General features: G+C 49.6%; 1 protein-coding gene across 3 annotated transcripts in view; it reads left to right on the forward strand.

Moving 5' to 3' along the window:
- KIF6 (kinesin family member 6) overlaps nt 1–18,421 on the forward strand; it is a 428,472-nt gene that overhangs the window by 325,894 nt on the left and 84,157 nt on the right. For all 3 annotated transcript variants that reach the window (XM_070360917.1, XM_070360918.1, XM_070360916.1), the window contains exon 14: nt 12,144–12,252. In XM_070360917.1, coding sequence (XP_070217018.1) covers nt 12,144–12,252 — 109 coding nt within the window. The remainder of the gene's footprint in view (nt 1–12,143; nt 12,253–18,421) is intronic.

An 18,421-nucleotide genomic window follows, 5' to 3' on the forward strand; every position in this document is an offset into this window, starting at 1 on the left:
CCAGCCTGACCGTTTAAACCACTCCCTCTCCCTATGTTGCTAAACTATAATTTGCAGCCACCTTAAAAATTCTGCTAGTGTGTTAAAGTAGTTCCCGCGCTCTGAACAGCTCTCTGCGAGGAGGTTCTTAGATGACTCATTATTACTTATGATAATAATAACTCATTTTTTACACTTCCACTTTTTATAGGGTATTCCATACTTATTCATTCACTCCGTCAGAGACGTAAACGATTCAGAGCTGCTGTATTCAGCTTTCTTTATTTTTATTGTAAAATACATACACAGAAAACTGCATTGGAGATACATATACAGTTTAACAAATAATGCTTTTAAGAAAAACAAGTTAACCAGAGATATCATCTCATCCTTGCTCACTCATTCAGTCGACAGACCTTGCTTGGAGCACCTACTGTGTTCCCGGCCCTGAGCTTGGAGCTGGGGCCACAAACACAGAAGGCAAATTCACTTGCCTTTTGGAGCTAGTGGCCTGAGGGGTGGGGGTGATGGGCAGGTGAAATCACTGTGAAAATACATCATTACAAAAGGTATTCAGTAGGGTTTTTTAATATTTACTTTTATTTATTTGGTTGTGCCCTGTCTTAGTTGGGGCAGGCAGTATCTTTCATCTTCGTTGCAATATGTAGACTCTAGTTCCCTGACCAGGGTTCAAACCCCAGGCCCCCCTGCATTGAGAACACGGAGTCTTACTTAGCCACTGGAGTACCAGGGAATCCCAGGTATTCAGTAGCCTTGAAAGGGAGCTATGCACCAAGTGCTGCCTCCTCTCATTAACCTTCACAGTAACATTAAGAGATAGGAGTCCTGTTAGCTTCACTTGATAGAGGAGAACGCTGAGACCTGGAGCGGTGTAAATGGCAGAGACCCCAGGTCCCGCAGCTGAAGAGAAGCCAACACTCAGATCCACGGCCTCTCACTCCATATCCTATGGCCTTTTCCCAGCCCCTGGTTGGGAGGATCACCAAGGGTACATGCTAAAGCATAATGCTCTTCCTCAGTCATTTGCAGGGGGGAGAGTTGCCTGAGGAGGCTGTGGAAAGCCCCAGTGGCCTCTGCCTGGGGCTTCCCTGAGCAAGCAGTGGGGAGTGTGGTATCCACCCCAGAGGTCATTTGGGCCCCAGGTCCCCACATAGCCAGAGGAAACCCACGCCCCCAGGTCCTCCCCATCAGACTCTGTGCCAGGCCAAGCTCCTTTCTTCCCTCTCCTCCTCTTCATTCCTCTAAAACCTTCCCCAGAAGGAACACTCCTCCAGGAGCCCCTCTGCAGTCTGACCACGGCCCCCTGGTCCCCTGCGAACACCCACACCACCTGCACCACGCCGCCGTCGGCCCTCTGTCTCAGCGCTCTCGTGCTTCGTCGCATAAGGTCTGACCTCCCCGTGCCCCACAGTGCTTTGCCTCCTGAGGCCAAGGGCAACGGCTCCTCCATTTATCCGTCACTAGCCAGGGGAGAGCGAGCTGTCAATAGAGTAGACACTCGGTACTTGTTAACAGATGGTCCGCTTCACCCACTGACTCGCTGCCTAAGTGAACAAACAGATGTTCCGTGTAAGCAATGAGATGCTTTCCAGAGACGCGCCAGTTAGGATGTGGAGAGGCCAAAGGGGAGATGACGGCCTCCTGGAGCCTTGTCACCTCCTTTCCCAACCGCTGCTGGTTTGGGGCGGGAGCTTAATCTCTGAGAAGTCCACACTGAGAACCGGGACCCTGCCCCTTCTCTTTCCTGGAGCATCCTCCCTGGCTTCAGTCCAACAGAACCATCTTCAGGGCACAAATCCTTTCACGGTGGAGACCCCCTGCGCACAAGCTCCGTGTAGATGAGGGAAAGATACCTACTTAGCTGGTCCTGCCATAGCAGGCTAACTCACACAGCCCTCATGGCAGAAGGACAAGGCTTCACTGCAGGTCAGCCAACCTGCCCTCCACCTCTGATCTCTACCCCACCCCGCAGGCCCCAGGTGAGGCAACTCCTCCCAGCTGCCTGGTGCCCTCTGTTCCCCCTTCACAGAGATCTCCAGCTTTTCTGAGCTGCCATCATGCTTTTCATGGTTTTCAGTCCACATTCCAACCCTCCCAAATCTGCCTTTTTCTTGTTGCCACCCCTGACTCCATCAGTCTGACCACGGTGGTTAGCTGGTATTTGTGAGATTAATTCTACTTGGCAAATGATTTCCATCTCGCAATGCTATATGCACAGGAAAGTGTTTGGAATCAGACAAACCTGGGATCGAGTTATGGCTTTGTCGTTTTACTAACTGTTGTGTTGGAGTCCCTTTGAATCTCCTTCACCTCAATTATTTTACCTGTAAAGTGGGCCCCACACTCCCTAGTTGAAAGCATTAAATGAGACGACATATATAATCCATGTAGTACAGAGTTCTCAGCCAGCACTAGCTCCCCACCACCACCAATAGAGTTATGGTGAAGATTAGTTGAGTTAATATTTGTGAACTATGCCTGTAACATAGAAGACACACACACACACACACACAATAAGTTTCTCTCTTTTTTCCGTGAAGGAATGAGCATCTAAACTCCATTTTGCCTTATATTTGTTTCCAAGCCAGGGAAACAGAATTTTATCTAAACCCACATGCATTGCAGGGAAAGAGCATTTTGCTACTAGGCTAAAATGTGATTCTTTAATTATCTTTTCAAAATGTATCAAAGAAATTTGAGACTAGAGTGGAGTTCGTTCCTAATTTAGGCATACATAGACAATGTGCCTTGTTTTCAGACATCAGGACATGTGGACTCTGCTTTAACCACCACTGACCCCAGAGCACAGGCTGACATGAGAACCAAACTCATCGAGGTGGGATTCAGGCAACAGAACCCTGCTAACCATGGCCTTTAGAAGTGATCAAAACACGTCAGACTCGCAATTCAGTATTTTTCAGGTTTCACAGAATTTGGAGCCTGTCTCTAAACTGAAGAGAAATGCTACCTTTCTGTTCAGTGGGTCTCTCAATCAACTGCCCTTTAACCCCCAAAGGTCTAGAGCCCACGTCGTTCCTCCTAGGGTTGGTCCAAATATTGGGCGTGGAATGAGACACTGAGGCCCTTTGGCAGCTGTCACTTCTATGGACTGAAATGGATGGAAAAGACCCCATAGGTCCAGGTCAGCCTGGCAGCAGAAGCCACAGGATGCTGTCTTATTTCATGGAAACATCACTGGCCTCCAGATTCCTGAGTGAACTCCAAAACGCAGAAATGCCAACATGACCCAGGCTGCTCTCCAAACTCCAGGCCCACGTCTGCCCACAGGTCTCTCTAAGCAGCCCACATGGGCACTTTGTCCTGAATAAAAACACTCACAAAATAAAAAAACCACAGAGATCCTGGGTTAGGAAAATGACAGTTTTCTGCAGATGATCTTCAGGACCACTGTCTGAAGGTTTTATGTTACTGCTGGAAATGGGCAGCTCAAACAGCTGCCCTTCCTTCAGGGGCTCCAAGACCATCCACTGGGCTGGCACACGGGGCCTTCTCTCACCTGCTGAGGCCTACATCCAGGAAACAGCTGCACCAGGAGGGTGGACCAGCCCCAGTTACCAAGACAAAAAGGAAACAGCCCGCATCACATGCTGCCCCTCTGTCCTGTCCAGCTCACATGGCCTATGCTGCCTGGCCCCAGTAGGGTTGTTGGTGGGATGTGTGACTTCTGGCACAAGAAGTCAGGAGCCCATTTGATTTATTTAGATGCGGTGCCACCATTGGGTGGGTCTCCTAAGGTTTCAGTGGCTTTCTTTCCACTTCGAATCTTCCCTCCACTCCACTCCCTGCCAAGCCCGCTCCAAGCCACCCCTAGGAATCTACTAATTAAAGTTCTTTAACGTCTTTCATGTGGCAATTTAGGAAACTCCAGGGCAAGTCCTCATCTGAGGACTTTAGCCCAGGTGGTATCGTCTGGTTTGAATGTTAAGGTTTTTTGACCCCAAAGCTTTGGGGGGCATCCACCCACTCCAGAAATTGTCCATCAGAAGGGGGGAAGTAGGTTAAGCAAGCATCCTTGGTCCCCCTCCAAAAGATCTACTCTTCAGGCTTCACATCTGCAGCCACTTGGGTCGTGGCTAAGTGGTTTTGTCTTCCCCTCCTCCTCTTGATTCCATACCCCTGCTCTACCCGCCCAGCAACCCCTCAAATTGTAGATGAGCTGCTCCTGGCCCTCAAAGTAAACAGAGCCATAGCACGGCTTCCTGTGGTGACCTCTATCACCCTGGCGGTGGGGAGCGTCCCCTCCCAGACCGCCGCTCTCAGGGATTCAGGGCTCGATGCTGCTCCCTGGCAAGGATTACCTTCATGTCAATCCCTAAGGTGATGGAAGAAGGTGACTCTTTTTCCCTAAAAGCACAGGAATGATGAAAGCAACAGCAGACATCATTTAATCGGCTAGTAACGTGAGGGCCCTATTACAGCAAGAGCTGTTCTGCCAGGGATAACTGACTAGGAAGAGCTGCTGTGCCTCAGGGAGTTGACTTCTAGGCCTGAAGAGCCCTACTGAAAACTCTAGAGCTACAGTTAGTTTCTCCAGCAAAGGATATTGTGATTGGTTAGCACCGTCTTCCATGGGTGTGAGAAAGGAAAGTGGGAACACAGGGGCTATGTTCGTGTCATCTCTGTCCTTCATGTAACTGCAGAAACCCTCCCCCTTCCTAGATGACAGCATCTCCCCACAGCGGGGGCAAGACAGTGAAAACACTATCTCAGATGTCCTTTCTAGGTTTTCCGGGAGGCGGTCCATTCTTAAGCACCTCCTGATCTCATGAGTTCATTTAGTCTAGCATAAAAGGACCCTTTGCTGTCCATGCTTAAAGTTACTGATGTGTCCTTCACCCGAGTTTCTGGCTGAAGCCAGCACTTCCTCTGGCCCTCAGGGCATCCAAGTACCATCCCCAAGAATGCTGGACCGTGGACTTTTCCCTGGGTCCTCCTATCCCAAAGGTCTTCCTTACCTTTATGTTTCACGCCACCTTGATAGATTAGCCCCTCCTTTCATCTCAATTCTTCATTCCTTTCCCGCCCATCGGTCTATTCATGCTAACTTCTCCACACACTAGAGGGTGGGATTCTCTTCTGATTATTTGTGTAAGGATATTTTTGTATGGGCTTTCCAGGTGTTGGCAGTGGTAAAGAATCCGCCTGCCAATGCAAGAGTCTCAGGAGACTCTGGTTCAATCCCTGGGTCAGGAAGATCCCCTGGAGGAGGAAATGGCAATCCACTCCAGTATTCTTGCCTGGAAAATTCCATGGACAGAGGAGCCTGGCAGGGTTACAGTCCATGGGGTCGCAAGAGTCAGACACGACTGAGCACACAGCACGCATGCACGCACGTTTTTGTTTATTTCACCTAAGTCAGCACTTACTGAGAAATTTCAGTGCATGTGGAACTTAGGTACCAAAGAAACCACTCTTTCCCTGCCTATCGCTTCTCATCCCCATGTGCACTTCCATGGTCTCCGTACTGTAGGTGTTCATCACAGCACTGCGTCAAAGCCATTCCCTTACCTTCAGCTTAGAACACTTCTGCGCCCAGCCACAGAGGGTGTGGTTATCCCGCCGCTCATCCAGCTTCCTCCCTGCCTGTCCCCTCCGGGCTCTGAGTCTTCCGTGTAACTAGTCCCCAGCGGTGGGCTTGAACCCCCTCCCCTTGGAATCCACCCCACTTTTCCTGATTCCCTGTTGATCTTCTTTTCTCCCCTTCCTTCTTCAGTCAGAAGAAAGTGAGGCACCACATGAATACATGTCTTTCCCAAGGCAAATATATTTCTGGCTCAAACTAGCAAATCATTTTTCAGCATGAAGAACACAACGCTCCATCATTTTTCTCCTGTCAATTTTTAAGCAATAGCTGAAGCAGTAGTAGGTTGTTTGGGGGCAGCCAGGAAAATGAGCTCTGGCCCACAGGCCCCAGACTAAAGGAAATCAGACAGCAGGCCCAACAGCAGCAGCATAAACTCTCCATTTCCGATGTTTTTTCTTTCCATTTGGTTTCCATGGGACCCTGGGTTGGGGGCAGGGAGGGCTTCCAAAAATACTGATTTGCATTCTGTAGAAAAATAAGGAACAAAATTTCAGGCTGGCAAGGAAAAGGAAAAGAAGCATTCAGAACTGTGTAGGAGACCAGTACCTACAAACTTTTCAGAAACCCAGCTCCAAGGCTAATTTTGAGGACACCTCGTTGACTGCCATCTCTACCTCAGTGCTCTTTAATAAGTATCAAAATTCAGAAGAGGTTGCACCTTCAGGACTTGGAAATATTTTCCATCCAACTCACAACCCAGAATTGCAATGTCCTATTTTGGGGACTGAGATTGAGAAACTCCTGTCCTTTTGGGTTTGGGGGGGATTTTGTTTCTTGCTTTGTTTTGTTTGAAATTTTATACTACCCCGTGATGTTTTGTTTGCTCTCCTTTAGGTTTTAAGTGGTTCTGTGATTCAGCAAGCCAGCAGGCTTCCCTAAGTCATTTATGTTTTCTGGGACGCAGCACTGGGACCTCTGGTTGAAATCCACTAAGAGGCAACAAAACTGAGAGTTCTAGACGGCATGACACGTCAGAGCCCCTGAGGCCAAAACTGATAGGCCTCTGAGTCTGGCAGACTAAACAAAGTTGGGAAGAAGGCACAGGGCATCATCCCTTCTAAGCTCAGATCTCCCTCCCACCCCGCAGCGATTCTGGCACCAGCCCGAGACACCATCTTATGTCTCATCTTTGTAGGACCTGTTAGCTACTTGTCAACAAACGATGGAGTTTTTCTTGGCTGACCCTAAAATAGATACCTTCAGGAGTATTTGCATTTTTAACAAAAGCTTCTTGGAGATGGAATTCATCTCTAAGGGTAAGATATAGTAGGGAGAAGATGGTGTTGAATTTCTAGAATCACACCATGCGGGCTTCCCAGATGGCTCAGTGGGAAACAATCCACCTGCCAATGTAAAATCATACCATTCAGTGGATGGACCCACTCCCCTAGCCTGATGGTGGAGACAGCGACAGCAGTGGGTGCTTGCTTCTCCTCCCGCATCGCATCACAGCGTGCTGTTCCAAGAGGAACAATGTAAAGCATCTAAAACATTCATTCTTTCAAAAGGTATTTGGGGACTTCCCTGGCAGTCTTGCAGTTAAGACTTCGCCTTCCAGTGAAGAAGGTACAGGTTCCATCCCTGGTTGAGGAGCTAATATTCCGCATGCCTCTCAGCCAAAAAAATAAAGCAGAAGCAAAAAATTGTGACAAATTCAATAAAGACTTTTAAAATGATCCACATCAAAAAAAATCTTAAAAAAAAGAAAAAACAAGATATTTGATTGAGTCCCACTGATGTGCCAGGTACTATCCAGGTACTAATAATATTGCAGCAAACCAAACTGACAAAAATCCCCTCCCTCCTGGAGCTCACAATTCTAGAAATACCAATAGAACATATCAACATATGAAGCAAACTATGCAAAGAGTAAACAGAACTCATGGTTCTGTTTCTTTGATGATACTGTAAAAAAGAATTCAGAATTTTAGATAAGATGGGCACTAATAAGAGTATAATCTACAAGCTCGTGGGTAAATCTATTGCTTCCAGGTCACTTAGAGCCCAGCACCTGCCTTCCCAACAAGCATACTTTTCCCTGGAAAAACTGACCTAAGAGTAGATCTACCTTCCTCTATAAGCTGGGCGATTTTTTACTCCCTTTATAACCATTTCTTTGAGTGAGCCTCAGTTTCCTCCTCTGTAAAATGAAATTATGACCAGGGATCACACAGAAGTTTAACTGGGATAATCTTTAAGAAAGCACTTGGCACCATGATTAGCATCAGATATGCAAAAACATTAATTCCTACCCGGTGGCACTACCACAGATATTAATCCAGTTGCCCTTTTAAAAAAAATGTATTGGAGAATAGTTGCTTTACAGTGTTGTGTTAGTTTCTGCTGTACAGCAGATGAATCAGTTGTGTGTATCCATATGTCCCACTGTTTTGGATTTCCTTCCCATTTATGTCACCACAGAAAATTGAGTAGAGTTCTCTGTACTATACAGTGGGTTCTCACTAGTTATCTATTTTATAAATCGCTCGCTCGCTCAGTTGCTTCAGTCATGTCCTACTCTTTACGACCCGATGGACTGTAGCCCACCGGCTCCTCTGTCCATGGGATTCTCCAGGCAAGAATACTGGAGTGGGTTGCCATGCCCTTCTCCAAGGGATCTTCCTGACCCAGGGATCAAACCTGAGTCTCCTTCGTCTCCTGCATTGCAGGGGAATTCTTTACCACTGAGCCACCGGGGAAGCCCCATTTTGTACACAGTAGTGTATTTATGGGCTTCCCTGGTGGCTCAGAGGTTAAAGCATCTGCCTGCAATGTGGGAGACCTATCAAATCCTAATCTCCCAATTCATCCCACTCCGCTTCCCCCTCTTGGTGTCCATACATTTGTTCTCTGTGTCTGTGTCCCTATTTCTGCTTTGCAAATAGGTTCATCTGTACCATTTTTCTAGGTTCCACATATATGCATTAATATACAATATTTATTTTTCTCTTTCTGACTTCCTTCACTCTGTATCACAATCTGTAAGACATACAGATGGCCTAGAAGTAGGTGAAAAGATGCTCAACATCACTAATTATTAGAGAAGTGCAAATCAAAACTACAATGAGGTGTCACCTCACACCAATCAGAATGACCATCATCACGAAACCTACAAATAATAAATGCTGGACAGAGTGTAGAGAAAAGGGAACCCTCTTACACTGTTGATAGGAATGTAAATTGATGGAGCTACTATAGAGAACAGGATGGAGGTTCCAGTTGCCCTTTTAATCTACAATTCTCCGGCCCCTTGCTTCCCCGGGATCTCTTCCACTTCTCCACCTGACAAGTGCTGCTCCATCTTCAGGAGCCTCCCCCCCCCCCGACAGACCTGGCCTCCCTCCCTCCTTGTTTCCCGGACCTAAGCCTGCCTTACAGCAAGCAGCGATTTCTTTTATAATTATTTGTTCACCTTTCTCCCTTACTGAACTTTTAACTCTTTAAGGGCAAGGATCCATCACTCTAATCTTCTTGTTCCAGCTTATCTCTCTGTCACATGCCTAGCACAGCACCTAAGATGAATTAATACTTGTTGAGAGAATAAATAAATCATTAGTGAGGTGAGAAGCTCCTGCTCTTTTCAGGGCTGAGAGGGTAGGGGTCGCCAGACCAGAAAGAGCTGTTTTCTAAACCCTGAGAGGGAAGGAAGGTGAGGCTCTCTCTTCTGTAAATAAAAAAGGTGCTTTTTTATTTTATTTTTAACTTTGTGGCTGACCCCAAACTGGAGTGAGAGCTGGTCTTTTAGCACAGTCCAAAAGGCTCTAAGCCGGCAGAGGTGGATGAGAGGAGGAGTGAAATGGATCCAGGATCACGCACTGTGGCTGCCTGTGGGGTCTCTTCCACACACCCCTCTCTGTAGACCCAGCCTCACCCTCCAGGTGAAGCCGTGAAGCCCCTAGAGGCTTCAGGCCTGGCCTTGCCTCTTGGCCTTCGGTCCATGGGCATCCTCGCCACCTCACCTTGACCTCCCGGAGCCGTCAGCCCTCACTCTCGTGCCCATTCACCCGAGGTCATCACCATGAGAGAACTCCAGTCCCAGAATCTTCCTCCACTGTAGCTGGAGGAAAATCAGTCCCCTGCATTCCTGACAATTAGCACGGTACTGCAGGACCCCAGGTGCCTTTTAAACCACCGAAAGTGTCAAATACTTCCAGCGGAACTATCCCATAATGCGGACTTTACTAAATTTCTAGTGTCTGAAAATTGATGATCTGTGTACAATATGTCATGGCACCAGCCCCAGATTTTCTTAACACTACCTTCCAAATTCTCTGCAAAATGCTCCCAAACTACCCTCTGGGCTTATCACCTCTGTGTGTCCCCTGTCCCTTCTGCTCCCTCCTGCCAGGACCCCCCCCCTCAGGAAAGGCCCAGTGGGGTTTTCCACTGATTATAAGTTCTTCCGGGACCTACGACCATATCAGTGCCGCGAGCTCTGAGAAGCCTCACCGTGGTCTTTCCACCCAGCTGTCACCTTGGGCTCTTGGCTCCAAAAGAGCGCAGAGCCTGGGAGAGAAAAGGCCACAAGCCCTTCTCCTCTACAGCTTTTTGGACAACCTCCACCCTGACCCCATATCCTCTGCCTTTGGCTGGTGGAGGCCCTCTCATCACCTCCTGGGTAGGAGGCAATCTAGGGGTCCCACAAGCAGATGGGTTCTAAGTGTGATCTTGGTGGAGTTTCCCTCTCCCCAAACCCGGTTGTTGTTCAGTCGCTCAGTCATGTCAGACTCTTCGTGACCCCATGGACTGCAGCACACCAGGCTTCCCTGCCCTCCACCATCTCCCCGAGTTTGCTCAAACTCATGTCATTGAATCAGCGATGCCATCCAACCATCTCATCCTCTGCCGTCCCCTTTCTCCTCCTGTCCTCAGTCTTTCCCAGCATCAGAGTCTTTTCCAATGAGTAGTCCAGAGAGATTCAGTCCTCTACCCTCTGTGGTTAAAACAAATCCTACACATGATAAATCATAAAAGTAACGCAGTAAAAGGGCATACACTGTCAGAGTTGGGCATGGACTAGGGTCGGGGGGAAAGTGTGGAAAGAGTCCTTTGGCTCTTGGCGGGCTCTGCTGGGCCAAAGCACCCTCCAGCTAATGTCCCTCACGCATCAGGGCTCATCTTTCTGAGCACGGCTCAGACCCATTCCCAGGCCCACCTGACTCAGGAGTGTGCAACAGGACTGAGATGAGCCCATTTGCTCCTGATTGGAAAAGGGTGGGGTGTCTTGTGCCTCACCATTCAGACATTCTCCGTGGTGCTATTTTTATCAACAGTAATCATTAAATTGGTATCAGATGGGCTGGTCCAGTGCCTCACCCCGGGGCTGGGTGATGGAATATCATGCGTTTTTTCCAGGCAAAAGGAGATGTGGCACGTGGTCCATATGAATGCACCTCTCTCATACCCCAGGCGAGCCCCTCTCACCCTGGACCCAGTTCCCATGGCAATGAGAGCAAGGTTCTGCATCACTCCTGGTTCATGCCTGACCTGATTCATTTAACAGACATATGTTGTGTACCTTCTAAATGCCAGACATCGAACAAGACACTGGGGACTCACAAAACATATTATCTCTACCTCCTGAGAGACGTGCGTTGCACAAGAAAGGCCTGTCATGTGAAGTGGCAGCGTCTGCTGGGCTGTGCAGGTCACAGACGCGTTGCTAGACACACAGTGGAGGGAGGATTTGTTTAGTCTGGGGCTCACGGAAAGCTCCACGGAGGTGGCGGCACTCAGCCAGGGCTTCAAAGATAGAGTTAAGTGGATGACAATACACCAGAGGGAACCACGGGCAGAGGCATGGAAACGACTCCATAGATTCATCCAAAATCCAGCTGTGCAAGCAGCTCTCACCATGGGGTCCCACACCTGCCTGGAGCCTCACCCTGAGAGGCTACGAGGAGGAGGCCTCAGGGCAGGAATGCCATCTGCTCACCCCTAGGGCCCTGGCTGTTCTGACTCTGTTTTCAGAGTCTGGCCCCATCGAGCAGGGCCCAGCCACACTGCTTGGCCGGTAGTGGCTCCAGGGATCCAGGAGATTGAAGTTAGTTGTGAACTAGGAACCTCCACCGCCATCCACTCGTGGGTCTTGTGATTGAGAACCTGACTTCTTTTAACTGGATGCCTGAAAATTCAGGGTGAAATTTAACAGAAAACCCAAATGGGGCATAACAGGAGAATGGGGAGAAACGTGGCCCCGAATGATGGCCAAAAGTGCTTTGGCAGATGTCCCTGGCCATCCAAGGCTTGGGGCTCTGGTTTTCATTTCCTTTGACCAGACATTCCAGACTCCGCCCTGCAAGAGTCACGAGGAGGCCCAGGCTCAGGCCCCACAGGTCACAGCGGGTGTCCCTGGAAGGGCCTCCTCCTTGGGTGGCAGTGGCCAGCTGGAAGGGCCTGGGGCCACCTGTCTGGTCAAGAGCCTCTCTGCTGTGGGCCTCCAGAGCCAGGCTTGGCTCTGAGGTCTGACTAAAGAGACAACGGAATTAATGGGACCCCCATGCCGTCACTGAGGCCATTTCCCTGTGTCTCCAAACAGGGATGAGAGAGGAAATGTCGTTAGGACGCCAAGAGGCTTTTGAGATTTTCAAGAGGGACCATGCTGACAGCGTTACCATCGAAGACAACAAACAGATTCTGAAGCAGAGGTAAGGCCGCCGTGGAGAGCAGCTGGTCCTCCAAGGCTTTGCCGGGCCAGCCTCCAGAAAACTTGCTGCTCTGCCTCTCTCATCCGCCCAGTCCGGTTTCTGAGAGAAGGGCATGGGGTGTGAGCAGCTTCACGTTGGTTGAGTTGCGTTCAGCCTGGTACCCTTGTCTCCCACGTGTTAAGCCTCATTATCCCAGTACAGCTGGGTCACCAGCAACGTTAGAACAGGGGCTGTACATGCCAGCACTTTGCATACAGTCCTCACATCTTACATTAATTCCCAGCAGTCTGGGACTCTATCGCTATTTCACTGCTGCAAAGGCAAGGAAAAAAAAAAGTGCTTACAGTCCAAACGGAGAAGGAAATGGCAACCCACTCCAGTATTCTTGCCTGGAAAATCCCATGGACAGTGGAGCCTGGTGAGCTGCATAGTCCTTTGGGTCACAAAAGAGTCAGACATGACTTAGTAACTAAACAACACATACCAAACCCCGCATCTTAGAACTCCAGGCCCTCCAGCAACTCTGCAGAGCCGCCCTGCACTTCTTGGTCACGGGACGCGTGACCCGTGGGTCACCCAGACACCTCTAATGTGTTCTCCTGGCCAGAAGCAGAGCAGGCAGCACCATTCGTTGACAGGTTGTCCAGCAAAGCCTGTGTTCTAGGCCCTTTAGAAAAAGCTTAGAGGTGCATCGTTTGTTACAGCTAATGCCTGAATTCAGCACATGTCCTCAAGCTGGTGCAAACAGAAAACACTGCTGGACGTGTGGGCCTACGGTTTAAAAGAGAGGGTTCTAGACCGCGAACTCTCAGACGTCATGTGTGACTCCACAACACAGCACACAGAACATTTTCAAAAAGTATTTGTTGAACTAAAATGAGCTCCAGGTTTAAGAATCATATGTTTATAAATGCTTCAAGGAAGCACGAGAAGGGGACGAGCTCTCTCAAGGAAACGGGCCGAAGTACAAGAGCCTGGAGGGTAAGAAACTCAGGGGAAGCTTTCAAGAACGGAGGGGAGGGAGCTGAGAAGAGAGGAGAACCAGCAGGAAAGACCAGCCTGAAAGCCAAGAAGGGAGATGGCTCCCAGAAGCAAGTTGTCCGTGGTGTCCGATGCTACAAAGAAGCAGGCAGGGGGGCTTCCCTGGTGGGCCAGTGGTTAAGACTCTGCTTTCCATTGCAGGGGTGCAGGTTTGATCCCTAGTCGGGGAACTCTGATCCTATATGCCACAAGTCGCATCCAACTCTTTGCGACCCCACGGACTGTATCCTGCCAGGCTCCTCTGTCCGTGGGATTTCCCAGGCAAGAATACTAGAGTGGGTTGCTGCTCCTTTCTCCAGGGGATCTTCCCAATCCAGGGATTGAACCCAGGTGCCTTGCATTGCGGGCAGCTTCTTTACCATCTGAGCCACCAGAGAAGCCACAAGTGCACCCAAAATTGTTTTTAATTTATTTATTTTGTAATTGAAGAATAGTTGCTTTACAGAATCTTGTTTCCTGTCAAACTGCAACATGAATCAGCCATAGGTATACGTATGTCCTCTCCTTGAACCTCCTCCTATCTCCCTCCCCATCCTGCCCCTCTAGGTTGATACAGAGCCCCTCTTTGAGTTTCCTGAGCCATACAGCAAATTCCCCTTGGCTATCAATTTTACATATGGTAACGTACGTTTCCATGTTACTCTCTCCATACCTCCCCACCCTCTCTTCCCCTCTTCCCGTGTCCATAAATCTCTGTTCTCTATATCTGTTTCTCCATTGCTGCCCTGCAAATGAATTTTTTGGTACCAAAAATTCTAAAAAGAGGTCAAATAAATAAAGCTTGTTTTCAAAAACTTAAAAAGTATTAAGCTGGAGGCAGCAGAAAAAAGTGCCCGGGGAGTCAGCAGCTGAAAGGGCTTGAACTACAAGGAGTGAAGGAGCAGGTGAGAAGGAACTGGGCAAATGAGGGAGGGCCAGCAGTGTGTTCAGAGAGCTGTGAGAGGAGGAAGACTTCTGTGGCAGGAAAACGGGAAGTAGCCTGAGGAGATCAGAAGTTTGTTTCAGGAAGGAGAACTGGTCAGGGTTGTAGGCGGCAGGCAGAAGCAAGCTCCTGGGGGGAGCAATCAGGGAGAAAGAGAAGGGGCGGAAAAGTAGGGAACAAAACAAGGGAACCGCTGGCCCCGCAAGGCTCCAGGGAGCCAGGCAGTGGGGACCGTCAGAGGGCGGGGGGCCTGGAAGGAAGCCGGATGGAGAAACACAGCAAGGTGGGCTGACGCTGATACATTTGGAAGCAGAGGCGGCGTGTTAAAGATGGCCTCTGTTTTGTCTGTGAAAAAGGAAATTGAAGCAGGACAAGAGATTGAGGGTGGTGATGAAGGTTCAGTATGTACAGCTGCCACAGGCAACAGGAAAGAAGGCAGAGCTGGGAAAAGGAAAAGGGAAGGCCGGCGGCCCTGAGGGCCCAGCTCAGCCATTAGCCAATGGTGTTTACACTCGGGGGCGCGGATCCCAGATCACTGGAGGAATCCAGTGAAGGCCGGAGCAGCCCTCCTAACCAAGGAAGTGTCTGCACCTGCTGTGACCCAGCAACTCCCCTTCTGGGTTTACAGCCAGTGTGTCTCTGCACCTGCAGGAATGAGTTTCAGAAACCCCCACAGATACCCAGGGCTTCCCCAGTGGCTCAGACGGTAACGAATCTGCCTGCTTTGCAGGAGACCCAGGTTCAATCCCTGGGTGGGGAAGATCCCCTGGAGAAGGGAATGGCAAGCCCACTCCAGTCTTCTTGCCTGGAGAATCCCATGGACAGAGGAGCCTGGCGGGCTACAGCCTCTGGGGTCACAAAGAGTCAGACACGACTGAGCAACTAAGCATGCATGCACAGATACCAAAATTTACACATGCTCAAGTCCCTCAGGCAAAATGAGTAGTACAGTCGGCCTCCAAACCCACAAGTTCCACCCACGGATCCAGAGGGCCGACTGCAGCTCCCAAGAGGTTCTCAGCCTCAGAAGGGGCCATGGATGAGGATGTCCACAGCAGCTCTGCTTGCGGCTGAGGAGGGCTAGAAAGCCGGTGGGTTTGTCTCACCCACCAGAGACCTCAACTTTCACTAGAGTCGCTTTATTTTCTCCCTGTGTGAGTGCTAGTTGCTCAGTCGTGTCGGACTCTTTGCGAACCCCATGGACTGTAGCCCACCAGGTTCTCTGTCCATGGGATTCTCCAGGCAAGAAGACTAGAGTGGGTAGCCATCCCCTTCTCCAGGGGATCTTTCTGACCTGGAGATGGAACCCAGTTCTCCCACATTGCAGGCAGATTCTTTACCATCTGAGCCGCCAAGGAAGCCCACCTTCTCCGATCTGCGCCCCCGAGTGTAAACACCATCGGCTAACAGCTGGGCTGGGACCTCAGGGCCGTCAGCCTTCCCTTTTCCTTTTCCCCGGCTCTGCCTTCTTTCCTGTTGCCTGTGGCAGCTGTACCTACTGAACCCTCATCACCACCCTCAATCTCTTGTCCTGCTTCAACTTCTTTTGTCCGTCTGGCTGATCGTCCGTCCCTGGGGAAGTGGAGAATAGAAGGCTGGGGGCGCTCCGTGCAGGCCACAGTTGGGGAGCTGGGTGCGGCAGGCAGCGGTGGATTATTGAGCACATGCCAACAAGGGCAGCACTAAGTAAGACCACAGTTTATGTAAATTATAAATAGATGCACACAAACAAACAAAAACAGCAGAACAAAAAAGTATACTTCAGCCTACTTTACCAGTAAGGAGGGCTACCTCTGCAGGGAGCAGAACGGGAGCCCGACGTGGCATGTGAGTGATAGATGGATAAAACAAGGAGTAGGGAGAAGGTGGGTTTCCCTGGCGGCTCAGATGGTAAAGAATTTGCCTGCAATGTGGGAGAGACCTGGGTTCCATCTCCGGGTCAGAAAGATCCCCTGGAGAAGGGAACGGCTACCCACTCTAGTCTTCTTGCCTGGAGAATCCCATGGACAGAGGAACCTGGTGGGCTACAGTCCATGGGGTTCGCAAAGAGTCTGACACGACTGAGCAACTAGCACTCACACAGGGAGAAAATAAAGTGGCTCTAGTGGAAGTTGAGGTCTCTGTTTCCAGGAAACTGGAATATGCACACCCATGAAGACTTGAGCCTGTGAATCCAGGGGGTTTCATGTACCTTTCAAACCTCTCCCTGGGGCAGGCTGTGTATTTTCAGCTGGACGTGTTGGAGCAGGACACCTTGTTTGTCTGGAGACACACACATCAGGCTGGAAGACAGCTGCCTCGTCCAGTGACTTCACTAGAGCCCTCAGCTATGTCCACCCCCGGGGCTTCAGGGCCCATACCAGTGACCTCGTAGCCCTGGCTTCATGGTAAACTGACCTGTGGAGCTTGTACAAGCTACCAGAGCCCAGGCCTGACTCCCTGGATATTCTCACTGAATTAGGTATAGAGCCCGAGCATCCATTTGTTTCAGAATTCCAACATGCCACCATGTTTGAAAACCACTGGCCAGACAGAGAGCTTGTCCAGAGACCTTGAGAAAGAACATAATATGTCATGTCTCTTATTCTAGAATTGGTATGGCTCCTGAATCAGGCTTGTACTCTTGAGCTTAGAGGTCTCTTTCCAGCAGGAGATGGGTTTGGGGGGCGGGGGTGGGCGGGGGGAGGTGGGGTGGTTGGAAAAGATGAGGATGTATGGGCTTCCAGTACAGAGTTCACTAACTCTAGAACAGCAGAGTTCTGACAGCCACATGACAGATGTGCTTTTGGGCTCACACACATGGAAATCGCACAGGACGGGCTGGTGCGAATGGTGGTCCCATCTTCCTCAAGGCCCTAAAGCAAAGGAGTTAATGAAACTCACACAAAGCTCCCCTCTGAGAAGAGGTTTTCCCAGCAGTAAATCAGTCTTTAAAATCAAATGAAAAGTCAGCAGACCAGCCCACATTTTTAAAATATCTACATCTGTTCAGCGTTACCAATTATTAAAGGAATATTTGGGACTGGGGAGTGTAAGCCAGGTCCTACTCTTTTCTCAGGATTGGAACCTTTGCATTCACAGAGAATATTCAATTAGCAGATATTACATGCTCATAACTCTTATGGCAGAGGACAAAGAGAGATGTTTTTATAGAAAACAAATAACTACAATCAGTGCTTCCATAGCAGACATTGAAATCAAGTGTGAAAAGCTTCCAGGCCTCCATCTCTTTAGGAATCGGTCTGCGGTGACCCTGATCCCACCAACCCATCTGCTCCCAGTCCCTCTAGTGACCGAGAGCATCAAGTGGACCATCTGTTGGAGGAATGATGGGTCCTAGAAATACAGATATGCGCCTGAGTGGTGTTCCCCAGGGTGGTTAAATTGCTATTCCCTGGGACTTCCCTGGCAGTCCGGTGGTTAAGACTCTGCGCTTCCAATGCAAGGGCCGAGGGTTCGATCCATGGTCAAGGAACTAAGATCCCACATGCTGCCCAGCACAGCCAAAAAATAATTGCTCTTCCCTAACTCTACTTCTAATAGACTTCCTCTTAGAAAGTCTTACCTTCCTGATTATCCACAGCCAGCAGAACCCGTGGGCCTGGGCTCTCCCGTTTTGTTCACTACTTCTCTTATCAAGTAACTCTGCCAACCCAGGGCCCTAGTGCTGCAGCTGGAAAAGTCCAGAAAAGAAGGGCTCAGGACCACCACTACCCCCCAATAACACAAGCCTTGGTCCAGCTCGGCCTCGTTAGCCAATGGCAAGTAGCTTCTAAGCCCAAGGACTCTTGATGACTCGAATTCCCTCAGCTGCCCCAGAGTGTGGGATTTGATGCCGAGTTGCAAGAGGAGACCATCCGTGGCTCAGACGTTAGGGCCACTTAGTAGGAGGGATGTCTACCCCTTGTTGCCAGCATGTCTCAGCTCTGCCCCCAGCCTGGGGATAGTTGTGCTGCCTGCCTGTGACAAAGAAATGAGATGTTGGCACATTAATAGGATATCTGCCCTCCAGTAAACTGGAGCATGTGAGCCAATTCTTAAGCTGGATTTTTCAATAGGAGACAATTCAGATAGAAGTGCAATTGAAAATCGCTATATTTTCCAGGCATGACTCATCCTCACAGTATATAATAGCATGAAGAGAGAGGCTGGAAGCCCCATGCTTGGCTAACTCCAGTGCCCAGGCACCACCTGGCTGACTTTCTT

Source organism: Bos mutus, chromosome 23 (genome assembly GCF_027580195.1).
Source record: "Bos mutus isolate GX-2022 chromosome 23, NWIPB_WYAK_1.1, whole genome shotgun sequence".
NCBI lineage: Eukaryota > Metazoa > Chordata > Mammalia > Artiodactyla > Bovidae > Bos > Bos mutus.